The following is a 22,497-nucleotide window of genomic DNA, read 5'->3' on the forward strand; positions in this document are numbered from 1 at the left end:
GATATTTTCACAATGCTTTGCACACACATACAAAAACTCAAAAAGTTTTTTCAGGCATTCACAAATGTTCGATATGTGCCCCTTTAGTGATTCGGCAGACATCAAGCCGATAATCAAGTTCCTCCCACACTCGGCGCAGCATGTCCCCATCAGTGAGTTCGAAAGCATCGTTGATGCGAGCTCGCAGTTCTGGCACGTTTCTTGGTAGAGGAGGTTTAAACACTGAATCTTTCACATAACCCCACAGAAAGAAATCGCATGGGGGTTAAGTCGGGAGAGCGTGGAGGCCATGACATGAATTTCTGATCATGATCTCCACCACGACCGATCCATCGGTTTTCCAATCTCCTGTTTAAGAAATGCCGAACATCGTGATGGAAGTGCGGTGGAGCACCATCCTGCTGAAAGATGAAGTCGGCGCTGTCGGTCTCCAGTTGTGGCATGAGCCAATTTTCCAGCATGTCCAGATACACGTGTCCTGTAACGTTTTTTTTGCAGAAGAAAAAGGGGCCGTAAACTTTAAACCACGAGATTGCACAAAACACGTTAACTTTTGGTGAATTGCGAATTTGCTGCACGAATGCGTGAGGATTCTCTACCGCCCAGTTTCACACATTGTGTCTGTTCACTTCACCATTAAGAAAAAATGTTGCTTCATCACTGAAAACAAGTTTTGCACTGAACGCATCCTCTTCCATGAGCTGTTGCAACTGTACCAAAAATTCAAAGCGTTTGACTTTGTCATCGGGTGTCAGGGCTTGTAGCAATTGTAAACGGTAAGGCTTCTGCTTTAGCCTTTTCCGTAAGATTTTCCAAACCGTCGGCTGTGGTACGTTTAGTTCCCTGCTTGCTTTATTCGTTGACTTCCGCGGGCTACGCGTGAAACTTTCCCGCACGCGTTCAACCGTTTCTTCGCTCACTGCAGGCCGACCCGTTGATTTCCCCTTACAGAGGCATCCAGAAGCTTTAAACTGTGCATACCATCGCCGAATGGAGTTAGCAGTTGGTGGATCTTTGTTGAACTTCGTCCTGAAGTGTCGTCGCACTGTTATGACTGACTGATGTGAGTTCATTTCAAGCACGACATACGCTTTCTCGGCTCCTGTCGCCATTTTGTCTCACTGCGCTTTCGAGCGCTCTGGCGGCAGAAACAAGAAGTGCGGCTTCAGCTGAACAAAACTTTATGAGTTTTTCTACGTATCTGTAGTGTGTCGTGACCATATGTCAATGAATGGAGCTACAGTGAATTTATGAAATCGCTTCAATCATTTGCAATAGCCCTGTATTTTCTAATATGTTATTTTTCAAAATTATAGCACAGCCTTGTGATAATGTTGCACTTAATAGTACTGTGTGATGCATATACAGAAAATAGGTAATATTATAGTGGATTTTCACTTCTGATTGTTTTTGAAAATACATAATCTTCAATGACCAATGGTTTGAAATGTAGTTTCCCCACCAGAATTTTATTGTGGTTAATATGAACTTACAATTTTGTAGATGTACAAAGTAGCTCTGATACTATGATAAATTACTGATCTTGGCAATCCATTTTCTACCAGTGCCTAGGTGGACAGTCCTTAGCAGTGAACTATGATGAAAGTAAATAGGTAAGTTACCCAACTATTTACTTAAGGCAAAAACTGAATTTTGTAGGCCTTATACACTGTGCATGTCCAATTAAAATTCTATGACAAAAAATTTGAATTAAATTTTAGAAATTGTCATAAAAGCTACCCCTGATTAGGGAACTACTGCTTACATTCTTTACAAAACTTCAGTATACTGAGCTGTTTTATTGCGATGTTTAGCATTTCATTCAGTTATAGTACTGCAATAAATTTCAGTATGTTCTGCAATTTGCACGCAAGCAGTGAGTCTTCGCATTCACAAAGTAGAAAAATGCAGCAGTCTCCACAACACTTTGTGGAGGAGTGCTGTAGACTGGATTTACATATACTGAATCCAGTGTGCATTGTTAAACAGATTGCAGAACCAGCAACAGTACCAGTAGAACCACCACCACCACCACCACCACCACCACCACCCACCACCACCACCACCACCACCTCCTACCCAGCAGACTCCTGAGTAGGAGAAACAGGAAGAGGTTTCGTGATAGTTAAATGGCTGTAGTCAGACTGATTGCACAAAAAATATATTTGAAACAGGCTCACCAACAAGCTGCTGCCAAATGTGCCATTGACAACCATGTGGTTTTCATTGGCTCGATAGCCAGAGAAATAACTGAAACAATAAGATTTCAATTAATGATTGCCATGGTTGAAAAGACAAAAGGCATGAGGATAACTTATAAATATTCATTTGACTTTCCTGTTTTCAATATTGAATTAGTTCAGGAAACAATGCATTTTTGTGTAGCAGTCATTAGTGAATAGTGTTTTATTCGTCTCATAACATGCAGTTTCTAGTCGGCCGGAGTGGCCGTGCGGTTCTAGGCGCTACAGTCTGGAACCGAGCGACCACTACGATCGCAGGTTCGAATCCTGCCTCGGGCATGGATGTGTGTGATGTCCTTAGGTTAGTTAGGTTTAATTAGTTCTAAGTTCTAGGCGACTGATGACCTCAGAAGTTAAGTCGCATCGTGCTCAGAGCCATTTGAATCATACAATTTCTAATCATATGATTAGTGTACAGGAGACACGTCAAAAAAATGGATAACACAACTTAGGTCTAATTGGTACAAATAATTTTAACATTAATATAAACTTTTATTTTTCTTTTCTCCCTTTTGTGAAGGACAGCTACATTTACACACAAGACTATATGTAAATTTATCCTGCTCAAATGTTCAGTTCATCCTTCATGAACTCCTCAACAATGTAGTAGCAGCGTTTGACAAGTGTATCATGAAGCTTTGTTTTCAGTGTCTCTAGGTTCATACTCAGAACATTCTTTCCTTTTAGCTTGTTATGAATTTTCATTGCCATATACTACATCTACATCTACATCCATACTCCACAAGCCACCTGACGGTGTGTGGCAGAGGGTACCTTGTGTACCTCTATCGGTTCTCCCTTCTATTCCAGTCTCATATTGTTCGTGGAAAGAAGGATTGTCGGTATGCTTCTGTGTGGGCTCTAATCTCTCTGATTTTATCCTCATGGTCTCTTCGTGAGATATACGTAGGAGGGAGCAATATACTGCTTGACTCTTCGGTGAAGGTATGTTCTTGAAACTTTAACAAAAGCCCATACCAAGCTACTGAGCGTCTCTCCTGCAGAGTTTATCTATCATCTCCGTAACGCTTTCGCACTTACTAAATGATCCTGTAATGAAGCGCGCTGCTCTCCGTTGGATCTTCTCTATTTCTTCTATCAACCCTATCTGGTACGGATCCCACACTGCTGAGCAGTATTCAAGCAGTGGGCGAACAAGTGTACTGTAACCTACTTCCTTTGTTTTCGGATTACATTTCCTTAGGATTCTTCCAATGAATCTCAGTCTGGCATCTGCTTTACCGACGATCAACTTTATATGATCATTCCATTTTAAATCACTCCTAATGCGTACTCCCAGATAATTTATGGAATTATTTGCTTCCAGTTGCTGACCTGCTATTTTGTAGCTAAATGATAAGGGATCTATCTTTCTATGTATTCACAGTGCATTACAGTTGTCTACATTGAGATTCAATTGCCATTCCCTGCACCATGCGTCAATTCGTTGCAGATCCTCCTGCATTTCAGTACAATTTTCCATTGTTACAACCTCTCGATACACCACAGCATCATCTGCAAAAAGCCTCAGTGAACTTCCGATGTCATCCACCAGGTCATTTATGTATATTGTGAATAGCAATGGTCCTATGACACTCCCCTTCGGCACACCTGAAATCACTCTTACTTCAGAAGACTTCTCTCCATTGAGAATGACGTGCTGCGTTCTGTTATCTAGGAACTCCTCAATCCAATCACACAATTGGTCTGATAGTCCATATGCTCTTACTTTGTTCATTAAACGACTGTGGGGAACTGTATCGAACGCCTTGCGGAAGGAGACTGCGCATATAGGTTTAAGCGATGAGTGGGAAGCATAAAATTGTCTTTGTTTATCGTGTTATACATGTGATTGAAACAGTTTTTCTCTAATAACTCTAAATTGCTATGTAGAAAGATGATAATATCATAGATGTATAAGGAGGGAACTGTTAATAACTGTTGTTTTTCAAACAGTGGGCGACATGATGTCCCTGGATGGGTAGTACACATGTTCCTTATTATTCTTTTCTGTAACTGTAGTATGCGCAATATATTGCTTGAATTACCCCCAAAAATAATACCATACCTTACAATTGATTGAAAGTAGCTGTGGTATGCATTTTTCCTTGTATTCATGTCTGTTGCACCAGCTAATATTTGCATAGCAAATGCAAAGCTACATAATTTGTTTAACAGGTAGTCAACATGTTTATTCAAATGGTTCAAATGGCTCTGAGCACTATGGGACTTAACAGCTATGGTCATCAGTCCCCTAGAACTTAGAACTACTTAAACCTAACTAACCTAAGGACATCACACAACACCCAGTCATCACAAGGCAGAGAAAATCCCTGACCACGCCGGGAATCGAACCCGGGAAACCAGGCGCCAGAAGCGAGAACGCTACCGCACTACCACGAGCTGCGGACCATGTTTATTCCAATTTTAATTTTTGTCTAGGTTTAACCCTAAAAACTTCACATAATCCACTTTTTCTATATCCTGATATTTATGAGTTATTTTAATTTCTTGGGGCTTTGACTGTTTTGTTCTGAATTGGACCATGTGGGTTTTGGGGATGTTCAGTTTTAATCCATTCAGTTGGAACCGTGTTTCTAGTTTGTTCATTGTGTTTGTTATGTAGCGAGGGATGTTTTCTGGCTCCTGGTTTTCAATTAATACAGATGTGTCATCTGCAAATAAAATGGATGGAGCATTTATTGTGGTGTCACCGCCAGACACCACACTTGCTAGGTGGTAACTTTAAATCGGCCGCGGTCCATTAGTACATGTCGGACCCGCGTGTCGCCACTGTCAGTGATCGCAGACCGAGCGCCACCACACGGCAGGTCTTGAGAGACGTACGAGCACTCACCCCAGTTGTACGACGACTTTGCTAGCGACTACACTGACGAAGCCTTTCTCTCATTTGCCGAGAGACAGTTAGAATAGCCTTCAGCTAAGTCCATGGCTACGACCTAGCAAGGCGCCATTAACCATTTCTAGAGAGAGCCTCACTTGTATCATCAAGAATGCTGTATACATATGATGGATTAAAGTTAAGTATTGCAGCAGCTACGTACTTTTCTTTATAGCATTCATTACATATCCTGTTTCAGACCTAAGCAAGCCGGCGTGATTTGACGCGTGCATTTCGGCCTCCTCTTGCAACGCAGTGTTGGCTCTTCTGCCAACACTACATTTATATTGTTCGGTAAATCATTAACATTGAACAAAAACAAAATAGGTCCTAGAATCGAGCCTTGAGGGATGCCTTAGGCTACTGTTTTCCATTTTCAATAGTAATTTGCTGCATTTGATGAGACAATAACTCTTTGTTTCCTATTTGATGAGTATGAAGTAAGCCAATTTAGAACATTACCCTTGATCCCATACTTGTCAAGCTTATAGATGAACAGTGCATGATTTACAGAGTCAAAGGCTTTTGTGAGATCACAAAACATTCCTGCAACTTTGGTTGTCTAATGATGCACTGATCTTGTTGATAAACTTGTTAATTACATCAATAGTACTTTTGCCATGCTGGAAACCAAATTGGGTTTCCGTAATAATAGCATATTTCTCCATTAAATTTCGAATCTGCATTGCAGCAGCATTTTCAAAGATTTTTGATAGGACTGGAAGGAGGGAGATGGGACGATAATTCCCCATATCCTCTCTTGACCCTTTTTTGAGCAACAGTTTTACTTCTGCATACTTCAGCACCTCTGGGAAGCTTCCTTGTTCAAAGTATTGGTTTATTATTTTAGATAGTGGGTATCCTATTATTTTACACACAAATTTAAGGAATTTTGCTGGTATTCCATCCCAACCTGCAGAATTTTTGTTTTTTAGTTTTGATATAGTTTTTTCTACCTCTACTGTTGAAACTGTTTTGAATTTTGTGAGGCATTCAGAATTATGATTTAGTCCAAAGGGACATACATTGTTCTCATAATCTGCAACATTAACCTCTGGTTTCACTACAGTAATGAAGAACTCATTGAGGAGCATTCTGAAATTTGAGCTTGCGGTGTGTGGACACATGAGGCACACTGCATTTGCAATCCTCATGAATAGTTCTGCATGAAAGTGATTGTTATAATAATTCGTGATTTCTCAATGAACAGATATGGCTACTCTGTATATGCACATACCAAAGCATCAAAATGTAATTTACAATAAATGAAATTTCCAATATTTTCCTCATTATTTACGACTTTATATATTCCTTTCTTAAATAGTGTAACCAAAATGCAGTCATTGCATGATAGTTTATATATAATTAATCCATATCATATCAGGTGTCTGCTGTGGAAAAGTGCACATTTTACAAGACGCAGTAATGCAGCAACTATTTTATATTCCATACTGTGCACTAATTGAGTATTTGGTGGTTTAAGGGTCCACAGGTTCTGGAAATGGTTATCAATTATGTTTGTGGTTGTTCAGTGATATTCAAGGTAAATTTATGTTGCACCACATCATATTGCATGTACATGGACAGAGGCTAAAGGTCAGGACAGTGTGGATATTAAATAAGTTTACATCTCCTTTTGTTTTCTGTGTATATTTCTATGTAGAAGTGTGACACATTTCTTCCACAGAAAGGGGACAGAAGAAACAATGCTTTGGCTGTGTTGTTTGTGCTCTGTATTGGGAAGTCAATAGTACTCTACAGATTTCGGTGGTAATTGATGTGATAGGCATATCTGTCTTTTTAGATTGTGTTTATAGATTCCCAAGAGATTACGAAAATTTGTTAAGACTCAATCTTCTTGAGTTGGTGCTGCCTCTGGTTAAAATTTTGTAGTGGCATTGCATTGTACATATAATATACTGGTTTGTATGATGTGTTGACTGGAATACTCTCTTTCAAATTCTGAAGGTGACAGGGGTCAAATACAGGGAGTGAAAGGCTATTTACAATTTGTACAGAAACCAGGTGGCTGTTACAAGAGTCGAGGGGCATGAAAGGGAAGTAGTGGTTGGGAAGGGAGTGAGACAGGGTTGTAGCCTATTCCCGATGTTATCCAATCTATATAATGAGCAAGCAGTAAAGGAAGCACAAGAAAAATTTGGAGTGGGGATTAAAATACATGGAGAAGAAATAAAAATGTTGAGATTTGCCAATGACATTGTAATTCTGTCAGAGACAGCAAAGGACCTGGAAGAGCAGTTGAATGGAATGGACTGTGTCTTGAAAGGAGGATATAAGATGAACATCAACAAAAGCAAAACACGGATAATGGAATGTAGTTGAATTAAATCAGGTGATGCTTAGGGAATCAGGTTAGGAAATGAGACACTTAAAGTAGTAGATGAGTTTTGCTATTTGGTGAGCAAAATAACTGATGATGGTTGAAGTAGAGAGGGTATAAAATGTAGATTGGCAAGGAAAGTGCTTGTGAAGAAGAGAAATTTGTTAACATCGAGTTTAGATCTAAGCGTCAGGAAGTCTTTTCTGAAAGTATTTGTATGGAGTGTAGCCATGTATGGAAGTGAAACATGGCCAATAAATAGTTTAGGCAAGAAGAGAACAGAAGCTTTCGAAATGTGGTGTGACAGAAGAATGCTGAAGATTAGATGGGTAGATCATATGACTAATGAGGAGGTAATGAATAGAATTAGGGAAAACAGGACTTTGTGGCACAACTTGACTAGAAGAAGGGATCAGTTGGTAGGACATGTCCTGAGGCATCAAGGGATCACCAATTTAGTATTGGAGGGCAGCATGTAGGGTAAAAATCATGAAGAGATGAATACACTAAACAGATTCAGCAGGATGTAGGGTGCAGTAGGTACTTGGAAATGAAGAAGCTTGCACAGGATAGAATGGCATGGAGAGCTGCATCAAACCAGTCTCTGGACTGAAGACCACAACAACAACATGTATGATGTAGCAAATTCATCTCGTAATCACTTAAAAATTTTCATATTAAGTGAGAGACTGCAGTACTTAATTTCATTTACATGGGTGGCGTCTTAAATCCTGTTTTAGTAGACATGTAAAATTTCAACAGATAACCAGTACTAATTAAACAACATTAGGCTTCAGGTAATTTAATGTTGCTCTTCTGCCTGACTGACTAGTTGATAGTATGGCAGTATAAAAATACAGGTTACTGTTGGGAATGCAGCAGGACAGCATAGGTTATCTTCAATCATAAAGATTCCAAACAATTAGTTATAAAATGGTATTTATTGAAGGTGAAGAAATACTTATCTTAAATGACACTGATTCTTGTGAAATGTCCAGTGCAATTACACATTTGAAATTATTACAAGTCCTCTAAAATATTAAAATCCTGTCACTGTGCCTCTGAGTGATGCCTACGTAGAGTTCAGAGCTGGACTAAGATGCCTATGGAGCCAAAGTCTCGAAGATGATGGATGAACACTGCAGTTTGTAGACTCTGTGGTAACTGGAGGTTGTACATGACTTGGGGCACTAAACACGACTGTCTGCCGTAGCATGGTGCAGTACCCTTTGAAGTTGTCACCACAGTTATTTCTTATAAGAAAGTAGAAATAGTATTCAGTCGATCCTGTAGGTAGCAGTACACTGACAACATTGCAAAATAACACCAGGAAATATTGTTAAAGCAAAATAAAGAACTACAAGCTATGAAAGGAAACTTCACTGCCAGCAACTCACCTAACAGCCTAGAATTGGGTCATGATAGTTATTAACACCAATTTTTTTAAAGATAATTAAATGCAGGAAGTTGTCAAAGAAACCTTGGTTCACAACAGGTATCAGTATCTTCACAAAGGAAAAGTGATGCATACAAAATAGTCAGACCAAGAACTGATCCAGAAAAACTTTACTGTTTAATATGGAATATTTTTAACATCTCAACTGCCACAAAACCATTACTGGCCACATGGCAGTCAATGTGTTGACAGAGAGAATTGGAAAGAAAGTGAAGATATTATTCAGTTTAGAGAGAATGAGAATATTGTAAAAAAACAATCCATGTGTAACACACATTTTTAATAATACCATATTTACCCAAGTATATGACAACCTTGAATATAAGATGACCCCCTTTTCTTAAGAGACTCTTTGAGAAAAACTATTTTTAACGTATTTGTGACTGATCAAAACTACAAACTGTGTTAATGACAAACTGTCTGTGTAAAAAGTTAACGTTCTTAACTTATGCCATTTATTGATTGTCTATATTTTGTTAATACAAGGAGAAATAAAATAAACAAAAAGAAATGGTTACATTAATTTTTATCTTTGCTACCTTTTTGCTTACTTAGCCTGTCATCTGTGGTATCATTATTTTTAATTCTCCTCAGCATAATAGTGTAGCTGCAAAATTTATATCTTCGTTGTCACAAATATTTGGCTGTTTCTTCCGAATACAATATGTTGCAAATTTTGAGGTTGTTGTTACAGTGGGACCTGAGGACACATCTCCTTTATCAGAATACATAGCGTATTTCACTTTTATACTGATGTGAGAATGTCAGATCTCTCATTGGCTGTGTACAACCAGCTGTTGACAGACACCATTTCATTCCCACCACGCCTTACGGTGAGCAATGACAGCATTGCGGCATGAAACTTGTAAGTATGCTATGGCCCCATCTGGACTTTAACTGTCTTCAGCTGAAATGTGTACTATTGTTGAGTATTTGTCCAATTTTAGTCATTTTAATTCTGACCACAAATGGATTCAGGAAAATTGCATTTTAAACGTGGTAGATGTTCATAAAAACCAAATCACACAGCATGGATTACCATGGTTGGCAGCATGATGAAATCTGTTTCCCATTCACCACTCCCCTCCCTGCACTCGTCCTGGTTCTCAGCCAAGCATGTATCACTGTTCCATTTCCAACACATTCGTAGTGCTGGGCTTGAGCAACTGTGAAACACAGACTGCAATATCTTCTAGGATTCATTTCATATGTAACAACTGCAACTAATATAAATAAAAATGTAAATGTCTATTTGTTCAAAATTTTAAATCTCCCAAATTTCAACAACTGTTTTAGAATTTTGACAAAGCATTGCATTCAAATACGTGTTAGTTTTTATATACCTACTGGACCACCATCTTATATAAATACATATTTAATATAGGAAGGGGAAACATTGCCAAAAAATCTTGAAAAGTACTTGCCTGTTTTATGAGGGTCATTCAATAAGTAATGCCCCAAATTTTTTAAAAAAGGCATTAATATACATAGACAAAGTTCCTTGTTGGTACTTCACATTTGTTGTTTGTTCTTTGTGCAAGTGAAGTTTTGAACCGTTCTGTGAGATCGCAGAGCCATAGTGCAGCGTCAAAATGGCGTCTACATGTAACTCACATTATAAGCAGTGTGCTGTTATTGAATTCTTGTGTGCAGAAAAAGAAACCATGGTGAACATCCATAAATGTTTGTGTGCGGTGTATGGCGATGGTGCAGTTGATATGAGTACAGTTGGGCAATGGATAAAGAAAGTTACAGCCTCAGGAAATGTAGAAACAGAGCTCCATGTTCAGCTATGCTCCGGACGTCCTGTCCCAGCCACTGCTCCAGACATGCTGAATCATGCGGATGCTATTGTTCATGCTGACTGCCACATCACAACTCGACAATTGCCTCTACAGTTGTCAGTCGGCTTTGGAAGTGTATCTGCAATTACCGAGACACTTGGATATTCTAAAAGGTGCTCACGATGGGTTCCACGAATGCTCACAGCAGACCACAAGATTCAAAGAAAGGCCATTTCATCTGAATTGTTGGTGCTTAAAGATTCTCTTTGGGGAACACACTTTGAAGATGATGAGAGTGTCAGTCATGCAGTGAAAACATGGCTATACCTACAGGACAACAGCCTTAACCTGCAGGAAATGCATGCTCTTCCACAATGTTGGTTTATGGTCATAGAACGTGATGGAGCCTACATAGAAAAATAGGACATGGACAAGACATGTCGACAAATGTTGTCCCCAAATTCTGACTCTTAACAATAAATATGTTCTGAGAAAAAGAATATGGGGCATTACTTATTGAACAAGTTGTTTGTGCCAAAATGATGTCTTTATAACCAGAGTTTCATGTGAGCAGTGATGAACATAGGAGGGAGCCAATTATCGGCTGTATTGTGGGTAATCAAACACTTCCCATTGAATACGCTGCAGGAGCATCTTCATTAATGCAGAATGTGGCTGAGAATTGTCTTGGAAGGAAGAAGCACATGGCGGTTATGTTATGTGGGCAGAATAGCTTCAGGCAAAGTCTCTCACCAGATCCACATACTTTGCAGGAGACACTATTGTTTTAGGCATTTTTACTGATCACTTTGTGCTCTGAACTGAAAAGAGCAATGTGAAGCAACGGCACGCACACTAAAGACACTGCCCAACACATCTGTGTAAAGCTACATTGCATTTTCACTGTGGTTTCCATTTTGTGCCAAATCGGACCTCACTTTCTGAATACCCCTCGTGGTATACATAAAGGGGAAACATTACCAAAAATATTGAAAATTTCTTGACCAATTTGCTTGATATTTTTACATGATAGTCAAATGAACATTCAGATGGACATAGGCTATATATTTTTTTAAACAACAAGTAACATGTCTTCTGTTAAAACCAACTAAGAGAAAGAAAATGCTGCGCTTTGCTCTGCCGTGAATATGTGGCGCTTTTTTTCTTTCCTTTCTCACACTGTTTCATCTACCACAGTAGAACATTTAAACTGTTAGCATAATTGTTTCTACCATACATGTTCTTTCTCATTATATATATTTTTTAAATAAAAATTGTATACACAACAGCGTGCTGTTTTGTTTTCTTCCTCGCAGGCAGTTTTCACAGAAAACAGAAAAATTGTATTTTTTGCTTGTCAACTTACGTTCACAATGCTATTACAGAATCCAAATTTGCAATAACAACTAAGAAGGCTCAATATCAGAGAGAGGGGGAGGAGTAGATGAACAAAGAAGGGATGGAGAAAATGGACAGAGAAAGAGTGAGGGGAGAGGGGACAGGACAGAGAATGGAGGGGTGATGGACAAAAGGAGGAGGGAGGAGTAGGAAGGAGGAGATTATGTCATACATCCCATTCCCATACGTAGTTAGTAATTGCAAAGCATTTTGGGTTTGCTAGTACATAAATAAAAGAGCAATCACGATTCAGTTCAATTTTCAAACTTTCACTCATCCTGTGATCTAATGACGTCTGTTCGTACTATCTCCACAATGATTTTTGCCGCTGTAATTTATTCTCGTGATAACAGTTACAGTCAGTTTAATGTGTTCAAATTCATTTGTTAGACATTTAATTCTGTATTAATTTTATTTCTTGCTTCACCTGAATGTCACCATCTTTTAAAGTGTATTAAAAGCTAGTAACATTTTTACCATGTTTTTTGCTTTGTAAACAGTGGCCGACTTTTTCATTTGCAACCTACTTGGTAAACCATTACAGTCTCTCATAACCAAATAAAATATTGAGTTGGGTTCAGACACGAGTAATGGTTTCTTAAGCTAACTTTTTTTCCTGTGAATGTTACCTTTACTTAGAACGAAGCATACATGTTTGTATGCGGTATCCATACATGTATGAGAACTCTTATTTCAAACCTGTTCAGGTATAAGAGTTTGTAAGACAACAGAATTTAACATTGTTTCCTCCTGTGTATCACAAAATTGTCAACATTTAAGCAGAGCAATAGATTGTTGTAGTAGTTACTTCACAGTGTCTTGCATATCCCTTTCACACGTGACACATGTGTCAAATGTTTTGCTATTGTTCTAGCAAGGCAAATATTGTATTGAGCACTTTGGTGTATTGGGAAATCTCTAGCCTGTTCGAATGTGAGTATCTTTTGCCCAGCCCTACCCTTCTACATTCTTCAAAATAAATCTGCACATGACCTCCATCTGTAAATGTATGGTGACCCCTACATTTATCTATTAAGTAATGTGAAAATGTTGACCCCAGCAGCAACAGTTTAATCTATGAATGTAAGATGACCTCATATTTTTTGAATGATGAATTTTGGAAAAAAGTCCTATAATTGGGTAAATATATTAGTTCAAAAGAGAAAGTAAACAGTACACTGAGGAAACAGGACAGAGGACATGTAGTGATACAAAAATTGATATCTCATCCCAATCTGAAAGAAAGATCATCATGACCATATAAAGTAAAGGCCCTCTAAAATTATATAGATATTGCATAAAAGCTTCACTCTCTAATATGCCATGTTCTTGGTTACTTCTGTGAAGCATTATTAAATCAGGGTATTTTACCAGAAAAAGTAAAATACGCCATTGTTAAGCCTCTGTATAAGATGAGTGACTACACTACTAACAATACCAACCATCCAGTGCCACTTTTTACATAATTTTCCAAAATTTTTGAGAAGGTAGTGTTGTTCAGGGATGACACCCACAAGTGTAGGAATGGGATATTTATCCAATCATAGTTTGGGTTCCAAAAGGGCCACTACTGAGGCAGATAATATATACATTTACCGAGCACGAAAAATCCCTAAGTGATAAAATGATACTAGTTGGAATCTTCTGTTACTTATTGGCCTGTCATAATACTTCATTAGAGAAGTTAGGTTTTTATGGAATATGTAGTTCAGCACATGCATGGTTAATTTTGTGTTTGTTTGTTTGGGAAATGAAGCACAGGAGGGCAGTAAGGTACTCTAAGCTGTTCGAGTGATACACAGAGGTACACCACATCATCAGCATCATTACAATGGGAATCCAACATGAGAGGAGAGGGTAAATATCAAAAAGTAAAATTTACAAAATGTTACGCACAGATATATAAGAAACAGTACTGGACTAGTCAGGAGTGGCATGTTGCCAGTGACCTTTTCAATGTAATCACCCCAGTATTCATTGTACCAACAAGGGGGAACCACAGAAAACCCAAGTAGGTATGACTTGGTATTTACTTCATAAACAAACAGTAAATAACATAACTAGAGGCTACAGTTAGCTCAGTACATTTACAAGAAGTGAGAAAATCAGTATTTTAACATGAACACTTCATTTGTACACTTCATAACTCTTAACACCTGTTCTTGAGCGTGATTTCCATCATATAATTGGTGTACTTGTAGATTCATCTGGTAAAGAGAGAACTAACAGCAGAAACATTCTTGTACACACACACACACACACACACACACACACACACACACAGAGAGAGAGAGAGAGAGAGAGAGAGAGAGAGAGAGAGAGAGAGAGAGAGTGGGGGGGGGGGGGGGTTGGGAGGAGTGAAATGTACATCTCATTCAGAAATTAGGAGACAAATGAAGCTACCAAGTTAATTCCAGTCAGTGTGGCAAAGGACTGAAACAAAATGAAAGAATGAATGAATTAGAAAATGCTTCAGAAACATACTAAACCACTATCTGTTACCTTCCTGAACACACCTTGTCTGCCAAGGAACTCTACATTTTGGGGAATATGCAATTGATTGCTTCTCACAAGAAGAAAATTATGTTGCAAGGAACATACTTTTATAATGAGCTCAGCTTTGGAAAACAGTTAGTGAGATGTTCTGCAGCAAAATTCTGAATTTGTTTGACAATATGCCAGATGCATGTTCTTGAGTGCTCTTCAAATTGTGGAGTTCTTTTTACAGGTGTCATCTCCCATGCACGATATGGTTCCAATACGTTCTCTTTTAATGCCAAAGCATTATCTGCCACAAGCATTTAGGGACACATTGTTCACTACCTGGGAGTGGAGACGTTTTTGGCAAATTTAGTGAGCTACCCATAGCTTCTTGGAAGAGAAAATCTCTGAATATTGTACCATCATACATTCTGCTATTTCTGCCAATGTTCATAAACAAAAATTTATAACTATCATCTACTAATGCTAAAAGAACAACGCTGTCATTGTCTTCGCAGTTTCTGAATGATGAACACTCAGAATGCATGGGCCTGAACTTGATATGTATCTCATTAAGTGCTCCAATACGATTAGGGAATTGCCAGAGTCTGTGGAACACATCTTTAAATATCTTCCATTCAGCAGGATCATGTGGACACAATATCACATTTTATTTCACTGTTGTACCATAACAAGTAGAAACTCTAAGCAAATACGTATTAGCAGTTATCTTGGACTTATGTTTATAGCCAAATCTTCTATAACACTTGTTACATCAAGCAAAGTCTGTAGTGTCATCCATGAAAGTGTACTGTTTGCTATTTGTGTAGAATGAACTAGATCTTTGTGTTTCTCATTGCTCAAAAAGCAGTATGACAGCAGGCTTAGAGATGCTTATTAAACATGTCTTAGAATTACACTCTAATAGAACTAAATTAGATGATAAATGAAAATTAAGTTTGTATTTTGAATATGTGTGTTACCAATAAGGCGCTTACCTTGTTGAGAGGCATAATTGCCTGACATGTCACTATATCTTTCTTTTGAATTAGAGGCAAAACCATAAGAAGCAATTCTTCAACTATTGGCAAATCCGTTTCTATAACATTTGCGAAGGATGAAGGACCTTCTACCCTATTAAGATGAAATCATATGTAACAGTCATTATTGGTATACTTTTAATGCCAAATTGTAATAAAACCATGATACTTTACAAATTGAAATAAGGTTTATGCAAATTAACCCCAATTCTCTATGAAGCATAGAGAGCCCACCTCCTCCTATATTTCTCCTCGTAATCCAAGTTTCTGTCCTTTCTTTCTTCTTTCTTTGCTCATTAGCATGGGCTTAGCACCAAAACAGCTAATAACTCTAGTTTGCACTGAATATGTACACTTGAAGTGGAAATGTTTGTTCTGTACACCAGCAGCAAATCATGATACAATTTGCAGCTGACCTTACACTATGTGAGAGGTTTAGCATTGGAGGTAACTGGCACCCCTGTCTGCTAACTGGCAGCCAAGTGCACCATCTAGCAAACTTATGGTGAATCTTAACTCCCAGTGAGATGGGCTTAAGGTTGAGTTGTTCATAGTGCAGGCTATTTCTGTTGTTGATGTTATATTTATCAATGCCGATACCATTTTCAAATAATGCTTGATTTTTTGCAACATACAAGCTGTTGCTAGTAGGCTTGATTTTTGAAACATTTGCCTACTGGAAGTTTGTTGCTAGACACCTGATATAATCCATTTTCTAATTTTTCCATCACCAAAGTCAGAAATTAGAGAAAAGAATGCTGTGTGTGACAGCACAGTCATGTACGCTTAGTGTACCAGCAGTGTCGCGTGCCACCGTCGAGTGTACCAGCAGTGTCGCGCGCCTCTGTCGAGTGTGCCAGCAGTGTCGCGCTCCTCCGCCGAGTTTGCCAGCAGTGTCGCGCGCCTCAGCTGTGAGTGCTAACACCACGTTGAGGGCAGTAACACTGTCGCTCGCACGAGTATTGTTGCCCATGCCGAGCATGTCAATACTGTCACCTGTGCCGTACTAAAACGTGCTTGCTGGGTCAAGCGCACCAAAATTGACGATTGTGCTAAAAATGTCACCTGTGCTGATTGTGCCGACGCAGTCATCCGAGCCATTGCAGTCACCCATGCCAAGTGCACCACTGCAGTCACGTGCACTGCACTCGCCAACAGAGTCGCCCGCACCGAGCACGCCAACGGAGTCACCCGCGCCGAGCACGCCAAGCGAGTCGCCCGCGCCGAGCACGCCAAGGGAGTTGTCCACGCCGAGCACGCCAAGGGAGATGCCCGTGCCGAGCACGCCAACGGAGTCGCCCGCGCCGAGCACACCAACACTGTCGCCCTCGCCAACAATGTTACCCCGTGCCAAGTGCGACAAAGCTGTCATCAGTGCCGACGCCGTCACCAGTGCCAACGCTGTCGGCTGCGCCATCACTGTCGCCTGTGCTGAGCGTGCCAGCACTATCGCCTGCACCAAGTACGCCAGCACTGTCACCCAAGCTGAGTGCGTCAATGCTGTCACCCATGCCAGATGCGTCAATGTTGTCACCTGTTCCAGATCCATCACCGCTGTTGCCTGCTCCAAGCACACCAACAGTGTCGCACGCGCCGAGTGCACCAACAGTATCACGCGTGCCAAGTGCACGAATACTACCCACAGATTGTTGAATTGCAGAAAGTTCTTCTTTCTGCTGCTCCTCCTCAGTCTTCTCTCTTTCTCGTTCTCCTTCTTCTACTTTTTTGCAGTGACCAGTGCTGACTCTTTGTTGACCAGCATACAAACAGTATATGGGAAGATTCCCAAGAAATGTAATCCGCCACGCTTGGACTTCATGCCATGCCATTTGGATGCTGGCAGTAACCAAGATGAGTGCTTCAGCTCATACTGAATCCACAAAGCCACATCGTGTGCAGCTCCTTACGTAAATCTAATCGTTTGTATTGGTGTGTACGTAATATGTGACATTAAATTCATGTCAGTTGCATTTGCCCTTCTTGGTGCTGTGATTTTCACATATATAAATGTATCTTTCTTCAGATGTGAAGGCTGTAAATTATTAATTTGTATTTTCTGTTCTGAATTGTCCATGGAAATATGATTTGGTACTTCTTATGAAAGATCTCACAGATGATTAATCGTTGTACTTGTAAAAGGTGTAGGATGGAGAAAACCAGTGTGTTACATGTTACATTAGAAGTTTGATCCAAGTAAGATTAATTAATTTAAATAGTTTGTTGCAGAACTTTTTCTGGATTTAATTGATTACCGACTTCACTTTTGCTTTTATGTGTGGTTTAATTCATGCTTACAAAGGGTGGTCAGAAACAGTACGAAAAGCTTGTAAGGGTGTTTCAAGGTAGGTCGTTCTGAGAAGTAATTGTTGAAGTAAAAGTTCTATACCTTGCGCCATTTCTGAGTGAGTTAGCATTGAAGTTTGGGAATCAGGCTGTTGCATGCATAAATTCAAGTGGCTCTCCAGATACAATTGTATCAGTTGTCCTCGTAGTGCGGATGATTGCATGTGAGACTACCGTTCCACGTCCAATTTTTGTTTCACTCTCTTGTTCACTTTTAGGAAACCAAACAAAGAGCACATTTGGTGACACCATCTGTGGCGAGCTGTTTAAGTTTGCGTGTGCAATGGCCTGATTGGCTAACTTCAGTGCTATTTAACTCAGAAATGGCACCGTTTTTCTTAACTATTATTTCCCAGTACAACCTACACTGCAACATTTACAAGTTTTTCAGACTGTTTCTGACCATCCTGTACAATGATTTTGTTTCATACATATATTCTTTGCATTATTTTCTTTGAAGGAAATCTTAAGTATCATGATATTTACGAAACTTTATTATAAAAATAATTTTCCTGCATATTGTTATGAGTTGTCTGATAGTTGGTAGTTTTAATTAAATATTTTCCTTCAATAATGTTGATTTTTCATTTATCAATCATAGTTGTATGAAACTTAATTACTTGTGAGTTTGTTGTTGTTCATGTGTGGGCATCCAACAATGATATTGTAACCAGAGATCAAGATATCTTTGTTCAATCTTTTCACCTCCATTTATCCCCTCGTGTTGCTTGTGATTTTATGTTTGCATTCATTTTTCTCTGGTAATTTGTAATTTATGCTATCATGATGTATTTGAAGATACTCTTCTTCAGAGCGAACTAACGGAAAGGTCTGACCTCATGTTAAAACATAGTTAAAATTTTAATTAATTAATTAATTAATTTTATTTAGTAGCAGAGAAACTTGCTGTTGCCCAGGTATTTACTTATTGCTGTGTGTGCATACCTCGAATTCTCTCATCAGTGGAGCTACACTTTTTTTGTCGTTGCTTGCAGTGTTTCGCAATGCAAAGCACTAGATTGGGAATTATTTTATGCATAACATGTCAACATTTATGCCTTGCTCCTGCCACTCTGGACTCAGATTGTGTAAGATTTTAAAGGTCAAACCAGACATTCCTGCACCGAAAATTGTTTTAAATCCAACACTCAGTTTGCAGTCAGCTTTGCTGATATGAGCTCTCCAAAACAATTCCATTGTTATCCCTAAGATAGCTAAATATGGTGATCATAAATTATGGATCATGATGAATTATCCTTCATGTCACCCAAACAAAACATTATCATCAAATATTGAGAGACCAACTAAAAACTACATAAAAAGTAAAATGTCACGCTCTATAGGATCTTCTTGTCCAAAAGAAAAAAATTAAGCTTTCGAGTTAACAGATAAATTCCAAAATTAATTAGGTTCATTTCCTGTCAAGTCTTTCATTTCAACCACTAATTAAGAGATTAATGATTATGTTGCCTTTGCACGGTCAAAATACTATAGCTCTTTAAAATTTTCTCCGTGGGCAGGCCAGACCACCTAATATTCTCAAGATGACATGTTTCTGATAAACAGGCAGAAATCAAATTTGCCTTTAACAAATTAACAATGACAAATACTACAAACAAAATAAATATACTAATTTCATCACAATTACAAAAATTTTAATCTAACATCTGGATAAAGCCAATTAAGTATAAAAATAATTTTTTCTTAAGAAACGAGGTATCTCAGGAAACAATTAACTCGGTAATAATTGTGATACATTAACTATAAATTTATCGTCAGTCTACCTAGTTGAGAAAGTAAATAAATACTAAAATTTTGATAAACTGTGAAACAAAAGGAACAATAAACCAAATTCACTTAAATAAATGTAACCTAATATTTCATAACCCACCTCCATTACAATTAAACTATAATATGCAAAATCAGTTCTGCAAAATATACTCAGACAAAAAATTGAATAAAAAGATTTCTGTTAAATCATATCCTGATTTGCACTGAAAAATTTTCAGTTTTTACAACATACATGCTTAATCTAGTAATAACTATCTAGTAATAACTATCCATAGAAAAAACATATGTAAGTTAAATAAGGAAAAATTACCCAAATAGCTAAAGAAGTTATTAAAGCAAAACAGGAGAAAAATAATAAAGCAAATAATTTGACATAACTGGAATATGCAGCCCCCTTACAAGCAGATTTAATTGCTTCACAATAACGTTGAGGAATACCAACAAGACCTACCTCATTAGGATCTTTTTGAATTCTAACATAACCTAAAATCTTTCCATTGTAATAAAGTTTAAAAAAAAGCTACACTAATTAAAACACAAATAACTAGAAGATGAAAATTCAAAATAAATATGAATAATTCATGAAGTATGAATGTGACTTGTAGATGATAAACTTTCTTGTCATTTGTTTCAGTGGTTTGCAAGGCAGAGTACTAGATCACTTATTATTTTATGCATAGTATTCTTTCTAAATATGTAAGGAATGCACACAATAAATACAAGAGGTGTAACATCTCAACATTTATATGCCCTCAACCTATTGAAAGAAAAACCGTAAAATATTTTGATACAGTATTCCAAACATGTACATTTTGTGCATCATTATCATGCAATTAGGTCAACATTTGACAGTCTTATATATTGTGGACCGACCTCAACTAGGCCAGAGTTAGAAATACACTGTCCTAATATCCGTATATTTCGACAAATGCTCCACATAAAAATTAGAATTTTTAAACTTACAATAGGAAACCTGAAAGTTTACTAGGGGCTTCAATGTAAAAAAGAATATACATATATATATGCTGTGATGGTACACACAACATTTTTGTGATTTGTCAGTAATAGTTCTCTCTGCCAATGATGTGCAAAATGCCACAGCTGAAGTACATTTGTTGTACTAAGTGCAATCTGAATTACCTGTACTTCTTGGTCAGTGTGAATTTAAACTGTGGCTGTAAGTGATACAAGATTTTTATGACATGACCAAGAATCTAAAAGGCAGAGTGCTTTGCACAAACTGGAAGAAAATTGTCAAGTATTAAAAGGTAACATTTTCCTTTCCCATTTTTACAGATTTTGATGAATCTGCCACAACATGTTTCTGCACAGAACATAGACTTCTGAACACATGGTCCAATTTTTATGGCTAATTCTTAAAGCAAACCATATCAAATAGTTAAAAATATACCACCAGACTTATCATAGAGTTTGAATGTATGCAGCAGGGTTCCCAAGTTTTTTTCTGAACATAATCAGGATTTTTTTTTATGAGGACTAGATAAAACACACACAGGCATAAAAATCAGAATACAGTGTAAGAAAGCACTGCACTTTCCCTTATTGATAATTCTGCTTGCTATTCAACCTCCTTTTTAATTCAGCTTCTAATGTAGCCATTGACAAACGATTTTTCTTTCTGGAGCAGCATTGGAATGAAGTATACAAAATACAAAACAGACAGCTTTGAACGGGTTTTCACAGTTTTCATAATGATGAAAGAATTTCATCCACTTCTCAGAATTCATCTTAAAAAAGTTCTCCCCTTCTTCTTTGAGAAAAGTGTTTAATTGCACGTATCATTCGAACGTCAAATCCTCTTCTATATGAAGTTCTGATCGAGAAATCGCTTGTATGACTTCTGAAAGTGAACACCGTGTCCCTGTTAATGAAAATGGTTTGAAACCTTTGTAAACACTCTCTTCAAAGTTAAATCGTTTGACAAGACAGTGTGTACCATGCTGCAAGTAATCCGCCACTTCTGCTTTGAATGTTTTGATGTTTTGACATGATCATCATTTACAGACTTCAAGATGACTGAGGGTGTGACAGAGCCAAAATGATCTACCTTTCTTCGTTTCAGAGAAGTTACAAAGTGGGTCATAGAGTCAAATTTGTTTGTCATACGTGCGTCATCAGATTGAAGTTTTGCGTTTAATTATGCAAAATAACCACTGATGTTCATTATAAATCCCAGATATGCCAAAAATAATGTGAGGCCTGAGTTTCTCCTGGCATATACAATGTTCAAATAACTTATGGGAAATGTAGCCTTGTGACACCGTCGCCAACTGCTGATATTTCAACAGGAGCACAACCTACCATTTTCAAGGCAAAACTGCAGCAAGTAAGTGCTATGCAAGGGAATTTAAAACCTCTGTTCTCAGAGAAACTCTAGAAAGATGACACACACACACACACACACACACACACACACACACACACACACACACACACACACACTGTAAACACTAGTGGCATCACAAACCAAAGATGTCAGACAGTAAGAAAATGAAACACTTGCAGCCGTCCTTAGGATGTCATTTATTGTGTAGCTGCCATTTTTGGCATTTCCAGCTCACCATCTTCAGGCCTTAGTTGATGTTGAAGGGTTTATACAGTTGATGGTTGGAGAGACGACATTACAGTTGTAGGTAGTCTGCGTAAACCAGTTACGTTGGCCACTGGTGCATCGTATATATGGATCATGATAACCCC

General features: G+C 38.2%; 1 protein-coding gene across 2 annotated transcripts in view; it reads left to right on the plus strand.

Moving 5' to 3' along the window:
- Positions 1–22,497, plus strand: part of LOC126184678 (exopolyphosphatase PRUNE1-like) — a 144,632-nt gene that overhangs the window by 18,145 nt on the left and 103,990 nt on the right. The window contains exon 3 of one of the 2 annotated variants that reach the window (XM_049927167.1): positions 1,566–1,613. The exons of the other annotated variant lie outside the window; for it this stretch is intronic. Coding sequence (XP_049783124.1) covers positions 1,597–1,613 — 17 coding nt within the window. The 5' untranslated portion in view covers positions 1,566–1,596. The remainder of the gene's footprint in view (positions 1–1,565; positions 1,614–22,497) is intronic. 2 annotated transcript variants of the gene reach the window in all.

This window comes from Schistocerca cancellata, chromosome 4, assembly GCF_023864275.1.
Source record: "Schistocerca cancellata isolate TAMUIC-IGC-003103 chromosome 4, iqSchCanc2.1, whole genome shotgun sequence".
NCBI classification, from domain to species: domain Eukaryota; kingdom Metazoa; phylum Arthropoda; class Insecta; order Orthoptera; family Acrididae; genus Schistocerca; species Schistocerca cancellata.